Source organism: Rissa tridactyla, chromosome 1 (assembly GCF_028500815.1).
Source record: "Rissa tridactyla isolate bRisTri1 chromosome 1, bRisTri1.patW.cur.20221130, whole genome shotgun sequence".
Lineage (NCBI taxonomy): Eukaryota > Metazoa > Chordata > Aves > Charadriiformes > Laridae > Rissa > Rissa tridactyla.
Window position 1 is genome coordinate 31,991,518 of NC_071466.1, and position 13,552 is coordinate 32,005,069.

The window sequence follows — 13,552 nt, forward strand, 5'->3', positions numbered from 1 at the left end:
TCTTTCTACACTCACAATGTCAATTTTAAGTGGCTCTTTTTTTTTTTTTTTTTTAATCAAAAAAGCCTTGCATGGCCAACAACCATTCTGTTGTTATTCTTTTTAGCTGTGAGATCGGCAATGCCAGATTTCTATCAGAAGATGAAGAATAGTCTGCGCACAGAGGCCCAGGGAGCTGATACTGTCGTATGGTTGGCAATATCATCTGAAGCAACGAAGTTACCGAGCGGCTTGTTCTTCCAAGGTAAGGCGGCAGCGTCTTATGTTGCATAGCACTGGAGATCCCTAAGCTGCCTGAACTGTCGGATCCCCATCTGGCCTGGAAGGGGATGAAGGCTCCACGGGCAACCTTTGTGTAACGGATAAAGTATTTCTTAACATGGTTCTAAGACTGAAGGTTCAAGTGAGCATTGTGCAACCAGAAAACGACTGTGTTAAGTTGTTATGTTCCTGCTTTTGTCCTCTAAAGGAGCTGATAGATGCTTCAAAGCATGTCTTTACGGAGGGTTGGGTTTTTTTAGTGAAAAATCACAGAATGGTTCTATATAAATAAAATGGCTATATACAGGACTGTGCCCAGTGAAGGTGAATCACAGAAGTCAAACGGCATCTTTTATGATGTTGGGAAACTAGCATCCTTCTCACAGAGCGCTGGGGGCTGGCTTTGCTTTGACAGGCTCTACTTCCTACTGTTCCATGCTAGTTAAAACTGCCAGTTCCCTCTTTCTCTAACGCTGAGCAGAGACTTGAGCACAGTGGCATTTTTTGGCACTGTGAGCATAGGGAATAGAAAAATAGGGCAGAGCCTTTCGTTTCTCCCAGGCAAATGACAGGTGTCTTAGTAGGACCAGGTGGAAGCATAGATGTCTCGGTGGTGATGCAGGTCAGTCCAGTAGGAGAAGGGAAAGCACAGGGTAATTGCTTGCGAAGTCTAGTATTTCTGTTGGATGTGGCACTCAAATCCTGATTCACTGAATTTCTAGGCTGAGCATGCAGGAAGTTCAGACTTTTCTGGAGTTGGATTGACTTTGTTCCTTCTGTCCCCTCCCAGACATTCACACAGGGTTAGCTGACAGATATTTAACCAGATCTTTTTCGTGTCATCATGTGATGCATGCCGAAACCCTACATCCCAGCTGGTCAGTCTTCTTTGTAGAACCAGGTTTTGCCTTTTTCATACTCCTATCACCTTCATCTCGCCCTAATGCTCTGCTCAGTTGTTTTTGCTCTAGAACATAATTGCACCAGGCTCTTGCCTTTGCCCTTTATCTACCCCCAGCTTTAGTAAACAGGGGACATGCCTTGGCTCTTTAGCTGTAGATTGTGATTTTTGAGAGCTTTGGTCTTGGCATGACTGCTCCAAAGGCTGCACAAGAAGTCCTGTTTCCATGTACCATGCTTATAAAATAGTGAGGAAGTCAGTTATTTTTCTCTCCTGCTGCCCTTTGGTGTATTGGCCCTCTTCAGGCTCTTTCAGTAAAGGGCTTTGTGTGCAGGAGCACTTTACCACAGCCCCTGCTCTTCTGGTCCTAGACGGCCATTTCCTGAATCAGCCACACCTTCCCTCCATTTCCTCGGTTCTCTTATTCTGTTCCCTTTGAGTGCAAATTAGAGCCAGCATATTTTTTTTTTTCCCGAGTAAAAAACAAAAGGGAAGTGAGAACATGACTTCTACAACCACAATTTTCTACATCTGCCAAAATAAATAAAATTGTTTGACGGAGTCCAGCTTTCCAAAGACTAGAAAGAAGCATCTTCTCCGTGATGCTGAACTTGGCTGTCACACATAGTTCCGAAACTTTAGCACAGGCTACTAGAAGCACTACAGTTAGGTAGGAAGCAGTTCATATTCAGAGAAGGGAACGTTCCTCTGCATGTTTCTCTCTCCATAGTTTTCCATAAGCAGAGGTTATGTGGTGTGTGCGCAGCCAGTTACAACATTTGCTCTTAAGAGAGCAAACATCTCTGCTCCCCTGGGAAGCCTGATGGCAGCCTGATAGGTTTTCAGAGAAATCTGCTGCCCAGTGTTGCAACAGCTTGCTCTTTTAGTCTCAGCTGGCTACCACTGAAGTTGGACTTATTAAAATAGACTAACAGTGCTGCACCAGCGCCCTGACAGTTGCTTCATAGACATCTGAGAGCACTGTCATAAGTTTCCCAGGCTCTGGATACCATATTTTTGGAGAGAAAAATCCCCTAGAATGGATGGTGATACAGCTATATTTACACAGAGTGGGTGAGGAGGGCGAGATTTGGAAAACAAATCAAAGCATCAAATTGAGCACATTTGGTCGAACATTTTTATGTTGGATACATCGTACTAATTGCAGCGAGCAATTAGTGTAAGTTCTTTAGCAATTAGAACGTAACTATTTCTTTTTAAGGATAAAAAATAAGCATTTTAAGATATAATCCAAACTACGAAGTCCCAGCTGGGGAATTCGTGTAGCACTAGAAACGTTGTCTAGGAGGCAAGGAAAAACCCTGTCTCGTGCTGAAAAAGCAACCTGTGCCTGCAGCAATAATCTCAAGTTACTGGTCTTTGTCTACAGGAGTTGTGCTAGTTACAGGGAGCGGGTGTAAACCCCCCAGTAAGGCCTTCCTTTATCTATACTGTCCCTAGCTACAAGTGAGGTATTCTTGCTCCTCGCTCTTAAGTCATATCGTGCTAAAGGACAATCGCTGTGGTTCCAGAGTACAAATGAAATAAGTTCAGTTTTGGAAGATATACTTAACTAAGATTATTTACAGATACCTAGAAGGTAAGTTTCCTGGCTTCAGGACCATGAGGTGTGTTTGGGCAGTATAGAGCCCAGCAGAAAAAAATCTCCTTTGTGCTAGAAGAGGTAGTTAAATGTATCCATAAGGTGTTTTAATTTTTTCTCTTCCAGACAGGCAACCAGTCCCTACGCACTTACCCTTGGCAAGCACCCACAGTCCACCGGAGGATGAGGAGAAGCTAATGGAGGTGCTGGAAGAATTCTCCCAGAAGTTTAAATCTACTTCTCCAGGAACTTAGTGTCACTACTGACAAAGCATAGCCAAAGCTTCTAATTACACAGTAGCAGTACTGTAGTGTGCCTGCTGTTGAGGGGAAGTAGGATGCCATAAGCCTGTTAAAAATAAATTGTGTTCAGGTGTTCCCATCATGGAGCAGAGTGGTGCCTGTGACTTTTTTTTCTGCTGCTGAGTGTCTCTCCCATTGTGAACATGCACCTGCTGTCTCAAGACACAGTAAGGTTTCATTCTTTGAATTGGAAAAAAAATTAGGAGACATTAAAATAAAACCCAAGGCTCTGTGAAGTTACTCAGAAGCTTTTAAGACACTCAGCATACAGAGAAATGCAGAGGCGTGTACCTTCAGTAGCCCTCATGAAAGACCTCAGGAAAGAAGCAGTAAATCTTTTAAACAACGTTTAGCCACCGTATCTCACAGGTCGGTGGCTTCCTTCACTGCGGGAGGGTGACTGGGCTCAAACCTGTAACCGGGAACGCGGGAACTCTCTCTTGCATTGCCTGCCTCATTTAAATGGAAGGATTCCTCACGGCCTTTGGTTTCTATAAATCAGTGCTGGTATGCAGAAGTGATCTGCTTCCTCATGTTTAAACAGCAAGAATTTAGGAACGCAGCCAAATGCCTTCCACATTACTTTATGGAGCCAGGGCTGAATATTATCCCGTTTATGTCAAGACACCGTGAAGTAGGAGGTTTCAACACGTACCACACCCAGACAGGGCTGCATTCAGCAGAGAAATGGCTGGATGACTCCGGGCATGAACAGAAAGAACATGCTAAGCCCTATGTTCTTGCCATTTCTGTGAAGGATCAAAGGGAATTGCTTCATTATGAATGGATTAAGAGGGGGAAGGGAACGCTTGGGGGTACAGGTTTTAGAGAAGTCCAGCTCCTGATAAGAGGGTTGTATTTTGCCTGGAACTGTGTATTTTCAGACACAGAGGATGAGATTCATCTTACCTGACCTGTGGACATTTGAATTATTCATTGGGATTCTCAGTGTAAATCAGTAGAGAGAAAACAGGCTTTTTCACAGTGATTTACTGGATCTAGTTTAAGAAACAAGCCCTACATTCCTACATCTTCCTACTGATGGTGAAGACAACAGCTCAGGCTAAGATGTTCAGGTGGGATTCATATTTCAGATTTACTGCAAAGCCAAGGCTGTTAATAACAATAGTGGCGACACATTTTCTCCTGAGCTGAGTGCGTTTGCTAGCAAACTGCATGCAGAACCCAGCCAGGTTGTGCTGCTGTTCTACACGTGGCTGCAGACCCGTGTGGTAGCACAAAAGACCTAAACACAAATATAACACAGGCGTTCTTGGGCTCTCTGCAGTGACCGGTACCTGAAGGCCATGCTGATGGGCAGAGGAGAACTCATTACGCCCGCTTTATATAATTTAGTTTCACAAAAGATACCCTCCTGGCTGATGGCATTTACTCATTATTCAGAGACATCCTATTAAGTATCAATTTAGAAAAAAAACCCTTCTCTTTTTAGCCTATTGTCAGTCTCCTTGGAAATAAAGGCTTCACTGTCAGAGACGCCCCGAAATAAGGTTTTCCATGATAAGCGGAGACACGTCGGGCTGTCACAGTTTTTCCTGAAGGGGCTGGATCAGCATTCAGATTATTCCTTCATTTTAGTAACTTAACTCCTCCTTGCACTACATTGAAAGAAAACAACAGTGAGGCTTGTACAGACATTTATTTCCTGGAAGTCTGCTATTAACGTTTTACAGGGTTCAAACTCTTAAATACAGTTCCTGAGCATGGCTTAAAGCATATATAGTAACTACGTTTCTCTATCTAGTAACTGCAAAGCTAGGAAAGACATTTGCATCCTTGAATATTTAAGTCAAGTTGCTTCTCAGCTCTGAAGTATAGAAGAAAAGTTTAATGGCTAGTATTTGAATAGTTCATAAAAAAAACAAAAGTGCGCAATATATATAAAACATGTATTTTAGTCCATATTCTGTACTGAGGTATTTGAATCACCTATATTATTATTATTATTTTTTTAGTCACAGCTTAAAAATTAAGCCAAAACTATGAAAACTGCTTTAATCAAAGTTTGGTCACAGCGTAAAAGAGCCAGATGCTATGGTTTAAGAGCACTTGTGATTTAAAAAGAATTAAAACACAGGACACCGATGAGAAACAAAACTTTGGTATGATGGTCGCGATGATGCTTCATTTCAGCCCTTTTCCACAAGAGCAAACGCACTGGGCGGCTGCTTTGTGTTAATGCAATTCAGAACGGCTTGTACCTGCACGTAAGCAAATACGTTTAGTGCCACCTGTAAAATTTTAGGGGCAAGAGAAAAAAAAATGTGCCCAGTGACAAATGACCAGAAATACAAGGTGGCACAAATTCTTGCTGAGCAGGGCACGCTGAGGACTTCGCTACGCACCCGGGTTATAGGAGCCGAATGACAAGTTCAGCAGCTCTTCTCGCTGCCCTTCCCTTTCCACGCTCAGCCCCACACTTCTGTGTCGGCGTTCAGGCTCAGATGACTCCGTCCTCAGCTGGTTTTCACCTTCTGAAGGCTTTCACATTGCTCTGCCATTTCATGAAGTCACCTACCTGGAAAGTTTCTTGCTCTCGTGGATTTTGCACAGAGAGGAATGTCGCGCCGCATCCCAGGGGCAGGACCACAGACCACGTGTGGAGTCATTCCCCCGTGCCCTAATGGAAAGTCACGGCCCATCGACAGCACAGCGGGACTCCCTGCAGCGATGCAGGTGGCGCTGAAACATTTCTCTGTCACGGGTGAAATTTTAGGAGGTCACTGTAACAGATATCGGACGATTTTGTAAACTGCATTTCCTCTTCTCCTGAGTTTCATTTCTGGGACATGTTTATTCTTTGTTAAAAAAAAAAGCCAAAACAACCTGTGGTTGATTAAAGGTATAAACGATTGTTTCTTGTTTGCCTTTGAATAGCAGGACCTTCCCACGTATACCGCACTATTTTGGAGCAAAAGGCAAATACCAGCCATTTGCATTCGCACCAGCACACCCGGCAGCTTCTGTGCTGTCCTGTCTCTCCACACTCACCGAGACGAGAGGCAAGAGGGACACCCCTTCCCGTGAAACATGAATCAGGTGGGATGTTGGACGTGAGAGAAAGAGGGGAGTTTTCCTGTAGACTTCAATGTAAACAGACTTCAGTCAGTGCTGAAAAACTCGGTGTAAACAATTTATTTGGTGGGACACAGCCCTGGGCCAGACAGTTCAATTTGCAGTTCAGTCACAGATTGTGTTTCGGAATAACAGAGCGCGTTTTTAAAGCCAGAGCAGCACTAGTTTTCATTAAGTCAGTGAGTGGAGACTGAACATGGAGTTTACTCTTTCAGAGAACAACCTGGTGATCGTGGACTCCAGCGGCGAAGGGCAGCTGTAAACTTGTTTAATCCCTAAGTTCCTTTTGCCCGTGCCCTTCTGTTCCCTGGGTGCGTTGCTCTCTCAAGACTCCAAGCAAAAATAAAGTGTCTCATGACACCAGGTTCTACTTATCTAAAATTAGCGCTGGTCAACATTCGCCCACTGGCTTTTTAAACGAGCTGTTACAGCTTAGAATGGCAGCAGGGAAGCTTCGGGTCTCGCCCGGCTCAGCTCGGAGTATTTCCCTTGTTCGCCCATCAGGCTCATAGCTCTTGTTTTGTTGGGAGAGGTAGTTCTGGGTGCGTTTGGGCAGACCCAGTGACTGAGCAGGGGAGATAATTTTGAAATGTCAATAAGGTGACTCGAAAACTCTCTGTTCCTGCAGTCATCCTAACAGCACTGATCTAGACACCCAGAGAAAGAAGGTATTGAAAAGGCAAGGAGTCTAACGGGGAGCAAATGTAACAAATCCACTTCTGGGACTAAAAGTGACCAAATCCAAGAACTTTTTTTTTTTTTTTTTTTTTTGTGTGTGAAGTAGGTCAGTATTTATGTTCCTCTCTCTCTAGAGGGAGCCGTCAGATAAACGTTAGGAAAAATGATGCCTTCTTGTGAAGGAAACTTGTCCTCCCTCAAGACAAAAGCTAATGCACGGCCTTTCAAAGAGACACGGTGCCAGCCTGGACAAAGCTCTTCAGCTGGCCAGGTTTGAGAGAAACCTCATCGTGAGAAACAGCTCCAACCTTCGCTGTGCCGGCGGCGACAGCGGTATTTCACAGATCAAAACGTTGCTAGAACAGAAATTAATTTAGTTGGGGTTAAACTAGCGCACTTCATTCAGTTATGTTGGAGACACTTATTTACATAATGGAATAGAACTATAAAGTGTTACGCTATAATTAGCAGAAAAGATGGTCAAATTGCTGAGCAGTATTCCTAGAGAACACTGACCTGAACAAAAGCCTGTAAGATTTTTTTTTAATGTAAAATCCCTCTGTTCTGAAAGACAGCAAAGCCCACAAGACACTGGTCAGTAGGGTGAAGGTAACTGACCGAGCAGAGAGGCAGAAGCAATGCTCAGCCTTTGGAAAACTAAACCTCACCTGAAACTAGTGGCAACGACAAAGATGAATTAAGTTTTGGTAACTCATTTTTTCCCTGAAACTTTCTTGATTACTTGGTGGTGGAAACCCCACCGAATTTTCTTGGGACAGGACAAAGCAGAGGTGTTAATCATAGAATGGTTCGGGTTGGAAGGGTCATTCAAGATCATCTAGTTCCAACCCCCCTGCCACGGCCAGGGACACCTCCCACTAGATCAGATTGCTCAGAGCCCCATCCAGCCTGGCCTTAAAAACTTAATGATGGGTCTTTCACCTCTGAGGGAAACCCTGACCCGTTATAAAATGTTTGTATTTGATTAGTATCTGCAAAGGTGCTGAATTCTGTGAACAGGGATGAAAAAATTGTGTAAAGAAGCCTGGAAAGTGCAAAGGTGATAAAACCTTTAATAAATCCAGATTATTTAATGTATAGGGAACAAGTCACTGGAGAGAGGCAAAACCTGTATCATCATAAGGCCTGACACCTCCTGCACCATCTCTGTAGCGATCTGTTTCTTCCCCATCATTTTAATGTCAAAGTGCTTACGCATTTAATGGAGGCAGATAAATACTATTGGGCGATTAAACCAAAGGACAAGAAACTCGGATCTTCATAGACTTGATCTACCACCCCATCACCGGAACAACTCCATACTCTCGTGGCTTCTGGATCCTGGCCAGGGCTGCGGGTCAGCTTACAATGCCGGGACAGGGGATGGTTCTGATAAACATTCATTTCTACACTACTGGCTTTTTTGGTACGCTGATAAAATTCTCTCTTGGGAGCTCTTCTTTGCAAAGACTTTTCGAGTAGACCATGCTCTCCTATTTTCATTTGGTTTTTAGTTCGGTGCCCCCACATGGCACCAATTTCAATGCCTTTGAACTCAACCTCTTTCTGTTCTTAGCAGCACAAAGTTGTCCTGCAGCAAACCAAATTTCAGAGATTGCCGAAGACCGGTCACAAGGGAAAATCCCTCAACCTGGGAAAATGCAACGGAAGGTCACATGTGGCCACACAGAGTTAATCTCAAACTTAAGCTCCAGAACTTCACATTATTGTCAAACTAGGGACCACTTTTTTTTTTTCTTCTGAGAAGCAAAGATTTCCTGCCAAATTTCGCATGCAATTTTGAAGAGAAAAATCTGTTTCTTCCTCAGTATTACACAAGAGGTCAATGCTGAAGGGATTTAGCACATTAATCCAGCCTGAAAAAGGATCAAGTTTGTTGTTACTGCTGCGTACTATTGTCACATATAGGAACAGAGTCTTCTAAATCCTAATTGAAAACAACCCGTGTGCTCAATGTGGTCTCCTGGAAAGGACATGGCCCTGTAAAACCACGCATCGTCGACCTATTTCCTATGTGCTACAAAATAGAATTTTGGTTCTTCTTACCCAAATCCTATTGGGAACAGTGAGGACAGACATACATAGTATTGGTTAGTTGCCCTAGTATTTTAGAAAGATACATCTTTTTTTTTTTTTTTTAATTTTCTAACCCATAAGGTAGACACAGACCTTAAGTGGACTTCAAATTACAGAATGGTTACAGAATCTGCCCCATCCCTGGAAGTGTTCAAGGCCAGTCTGGATGGGGCTTTGAGCAGCCTGGTCTAGTGGGAGGTGTCCCTGCCCAAGGCAGGGTGGGTAGAACTAGACGATCCTTAAAGTCCCTTCTAACCTGAACCATTCTATGATTCTATGAGGTGGGAAAGGACCTCCAAATGTCATCTGGTCCAACCCTCCTGCTCAAGCATGGACAACTACAGACAGTTGCACAGGACCACATCCAGATAGCTTTTGAATATCTCCAAGGGCGGAGACTCCACAAACTCTCTGGGCAACCTGTGCCAGCGTGCAGTCACCCTCACAGTGAAAAAGTGTTTCCTGATATTCAGAGGGAACCTCCTGTGTTTCAGTTTGTGCCCATTGCCTCTGAAGACCACTGGAAAGAGCCTGGCTCCATCTTCTTTGCATGCTTGCCTCGGGTATTTATACACATTGATGAGATCCCCTCTGAGCCTTCTCTTCTCTAGGTGGGACAGTCCCAGCTCTTTCAGCCTTTCCTCATAGGAGACATGCTCCAGTACCTTCATCATCTTAGTGGACCTTTGCTGGACTTTACACAGTAGCTTCATCTCTCTTTTGCACGGGAGAGCCCAGAACCGGACACAGTTGGGAAAAAGTTGCATATTCTTCTCTAACAGTGATTTCCTCAGCAGCATAAAGCAAACTTTTTCCCCCCACACCTTTTTTGGATCACGCACAAACCTTTTTGTGTGTCCAGCCATCCACCTTCTTATCAGCAACCAACCCCCAGCAGAGGGATCGCATCCCTGCTATTCCCAGTACCGCAGATCCTCATACCACCCTCTCAGGCAAAGCGCAGCTGCCACTTTTCATGTGCTAAAAGTCAATGTGCCGACATTCAGGGGGTGGCCTTAAGTTCAAGAAGATGAGGTGGGGAAGTCACTTGGGCTTCACCATGAAGAGCAGCTGTAGACCAGAGTGCTAACACCTGAGCACACTAATGTCACCCTGCAGGATTATCCTCTGTTACGCTGGCTGACTTTGAGCCCTATGCACTACCCCGTTTCAGCCACCTTTAACCACGTTAGTCTCCCATAGACAGAAGGACCATCAGTGCTATCCTTGCAAGCAGTTGCCCACATACTTTTCCCTTTACTTGAGTATTTTCAGCTTAAAAAGACTGAAGCTTGGGGCTCAGGGTCATCTTCCTTCAGCCACCTGGAACACAAGTGGCTCAAGTCAGCTGCTCGGGCACTGCGTATGTGTCCTGGTTTGAGATAAAACAGAACCGATTTTCTTTTCGGTAATTTTACTTTTCAGTTAAGCCTCTTCTAACTCTCTGGAATTAACGGCATATTTTTCAGACAGCGTCTGCTTCTAGCAGATACGATCTGATGCTTCTAGTGAATCCCAAGGAATGGCATGCAGAGAGGCTCCTGCTTGTACTTAGTGCTAGAACGGCCAAGGGCAGCTCACTTTGTTATGCACAAAGTCGGAGGGTCAGAAGCGGAAAAGCGTAGAGGGGTTGCACCTGTGGGGAGGAGCGGACAGGAGACGTGACCCAAACCTGACCAATGGGGAATTCCATCCCATCTGCATCTTGCTCAGTATAAAATGTGAGGGATCGAAGGGCTCAGCCTCTTTCTTCAATGGCTGGTATCCAAGGAGGACTCTGTCTGTTCGCCTGCCTTTGATCCCGATCTCTGCGTTCCTGAATCCAGTTCTGGAATCCAGTTCCCATCTGTCACTGAGTCCAGTCTGGGACTTAGACTGTCATTGTCATCCTGGGAGCTTGATACTGGTTTTGTATATATTGTATATATTTCATTATTTTATTATTAGTATTAGCATCTTTTCTTTTTATTATTTTATTATTAATATTTCATTAAAGTAGTTTTGTTTCATTTCTTTTCAACTCATAAGTCTCTCTCTCTCTCATTTTCTCTCCTCTCCTCTGAGGGGAGATGCTTTTCCTACTCTGAAGGGGAGAGAGGTAAAGAAGACCATGTGTCCTTCGTTTTGGTGGCCAGTCCAGCCCAAACCGCGACAGTATCCGACCAGCGCCTGCCCCACCACCTGCCCAAGCGCTACAGATACTGTTCATTTTAAAACCAAGAATGGCAGGTGGATGCTCTGAAGAACACTGCTTCTTCCTCCGAGGAAACACCAGCTACGCGAGAAATGAAAATCAATTTCTCTAAAGTGGAGCGCAGAGGAAGGCCAGCACTGTTTGCACGCCCCTTGGCGCAGCAGGAGGTATCACTGAAAGCCTGCTGCTGTGCTTCAGAAGTCCTGGGGAAAAAGGGACTTCGTTTCATTCGAGTGTGTGGGGGGTGCTGCATACTTTACATCTGTACCAAAAAAACCACGCCGCCCCCCCTCCCCAGTAATGCAGTTCATAAAAATACCTCAAGATTTGTTGTTCAGCAACTAAAATGGAAATAAAAGGAGCAGGCAACAGGGATCCCTTTTTGTGTGGATCTAGAAGGCAGAAGAAATTGAGACTGTTACCCTAACACAGCAGAAGAGGCAGGCAGGCATTTTAACTCGCCCAACCTCAAACGCTTCTTGTTTCATTTGGGAGGTAAAGGAATTATTGTTTGAATTAGAGATGCCTATTTTCCCTTCGTATCTCTACATTACAGCTCTTACAGTCATGGCAAAGGGACACACCTCCCCTTCTCTGCCAGCTTCGCTTTCAGCTTATACCACTTTCTAAGCCAAGACCACTCTGCCCTGAGACTGCAAGATAAGGGAATGTTCAGGTTAAACTCAGATAACCCTGCAGGTAGTTTAGTCAGAAAGAAGAGCAAGGAAATTTTGCAAAATGGATGCGTATACCCAACATCCATCTGTAAACAACACTGAACCCACAACTGCTTGGAAGAGAAGGGGGGTTGGCCAGGAGTGTACTGCAGAGCAGTCCAAACACACCTCGGTCCCAAATTTAGTCTCCTTTGGAGTCAATTCCTCACCTTTGTTTGAACGTTACGTGCGCAGAAGGACCAGGCATTGACCATGGGGCAGATCCTCAGCTTGATGACTCCACCGGTCCATCACTGTAAACACAATTCACGCTGGAGTCCCAGGCTTGCTGCAACCGCTACGTCTCCTCAGGAACAGTGACTTAAGTTCACTTCGGTGCTCCCATGTTTCTGCCACCATGAGATACACTCAGCAAAACAAGTCAGATCTTCGGCCAAAAGGCCCTGAGCCCAAGGTAACGTGGAACAGCATAGTCCAGCAAAGTTTTGTACATCTTCTTCAGCTGGAATGAAATATTGGCAGGCAACTTGCTCATCTTGCATAGCTCCGTCAGCCAAGAACACTTCAGTCATCAGAAAACATGGACAAGGTGGAATGAAAAGCCTTCCAAGAGGAAACAAGCATCTAGTTTCCAGAAGAGAAAGTGGGAGGACTTCGAAAACAATTAGCATTCAAGCTGGAAAAAGAACCTTTTAATGCTGTGTGAATTATGTTTGAAAATATGCTTTAAAATATGCTGCCTAGAGGGGAACCAACAGCAGGCTGTGTGACCAGGAAAGCCATGGTGGCATCATTTCAGAGAACATGACTGCAAAATGCTTAAGCATAGTTTACAGGATGTTTAAAAAGAGAATTTTCCCCAAAAATATGTAGCAGTCCTGCGGCATGCACATGAAAGTCCCCTCACCCTTTCCTGTGGAAGCTCGCTGGTCCAGAATTAATGCCACGGATTGTGTTAACCTTTTTGTTTCCTCAAAAGTGAATTACTGCTGGGCAAACAAAGGAGAAGCTTTATTTTCTTTAGGTGTTATCACTCAAGCGAAACCACAAAGCTTCTCTAGGTAGCAATGTGCTCTGTAGTGGTAAACATCATTTATAGGATATTATGTTTACTTTAAAGGAGAAAAGTAGAGTCCAAAATGGGGCAAGACTGAGCACCACTTGATGTGCTGTGTCACAGCAGCTACAGACCACAAGGCCTCCTTAAATAGGAGATACAGGAAAGCCCTAGGTCTGGTCTGCAGTTCTATTCTCTACACCAGTTCCTTCAAAGCACATCAGCAATACCGTGCTAAAAAGTGAAATGGGTTAAAGGAACAGACAGTTGACTCTTCAGAGAAGATCCCTTTGGAAAAAAGGGCTTTTTTGTCTATTCATCTTGACGACATCCTTCTAAAAAGGTAATTTTGGTCAATCCAGGTTTTTAAATACTTTTTATTTTTAAAAGAAACCGTAAAATATGACAACAGGACAACGCGCATCACTCAGCAGTTATCAGTTTCTGGTCTAGAGAGGAAATTAATAAAAACCATCAGCATTTGAAAAAATAAATATGACTAACCATATGGAGAACGGGAAAAATCAAATTCATCTTCAACAACACAGACAGGTATAAATGCTGAAATGTTGCTGCGCAAGGTAGAGGTAGAGGTAAACCAGACTTTTCAGACCTAGACCAGTTTTAGATCTGCGCCTGCGGCCCCCCATCCCCCCCCCCCAACTCCCCCCCCCGTTCCCCCCGCA

The 13,552-nt window shown here is 44.4% G+C and overlaps 1 protein-coding gene across 3 annotated transcripts in view; it reads left to right on the forward strand.

Annotated features, from left to right (window-relative positions):
• Nucleotides 1-6,861, forward strand: part of DHRS12 (dehydrogenase/reductase 12) — a 32,344-nt gene extending 25,483 nt beyond the window's left edge. The window contains exons 9-10 of one of the 3 annotated variants that reach the window (XM_054212307.1): nt 107-244; nt 2,892-6,856. In XM_054212307.1, the coding sequence (XP_054068282.1) occupies nt 107-244; nt 2,892-3,019 (266 nt within the window). In that variant the 3' untranslated portion in view covers nt 3,020-6,856. Of the gene's footprint in view, nt 1-106; nt 245-2,891 lie in introns of those variants that run through there. The other 2 variants (XM_054212326.1, XM_054212317.1) reach the window with 2 other exon arrangements.
• The last annotated feature ends 6,691 nt before the right edge of the window (nt 6,862-13,552 follow it).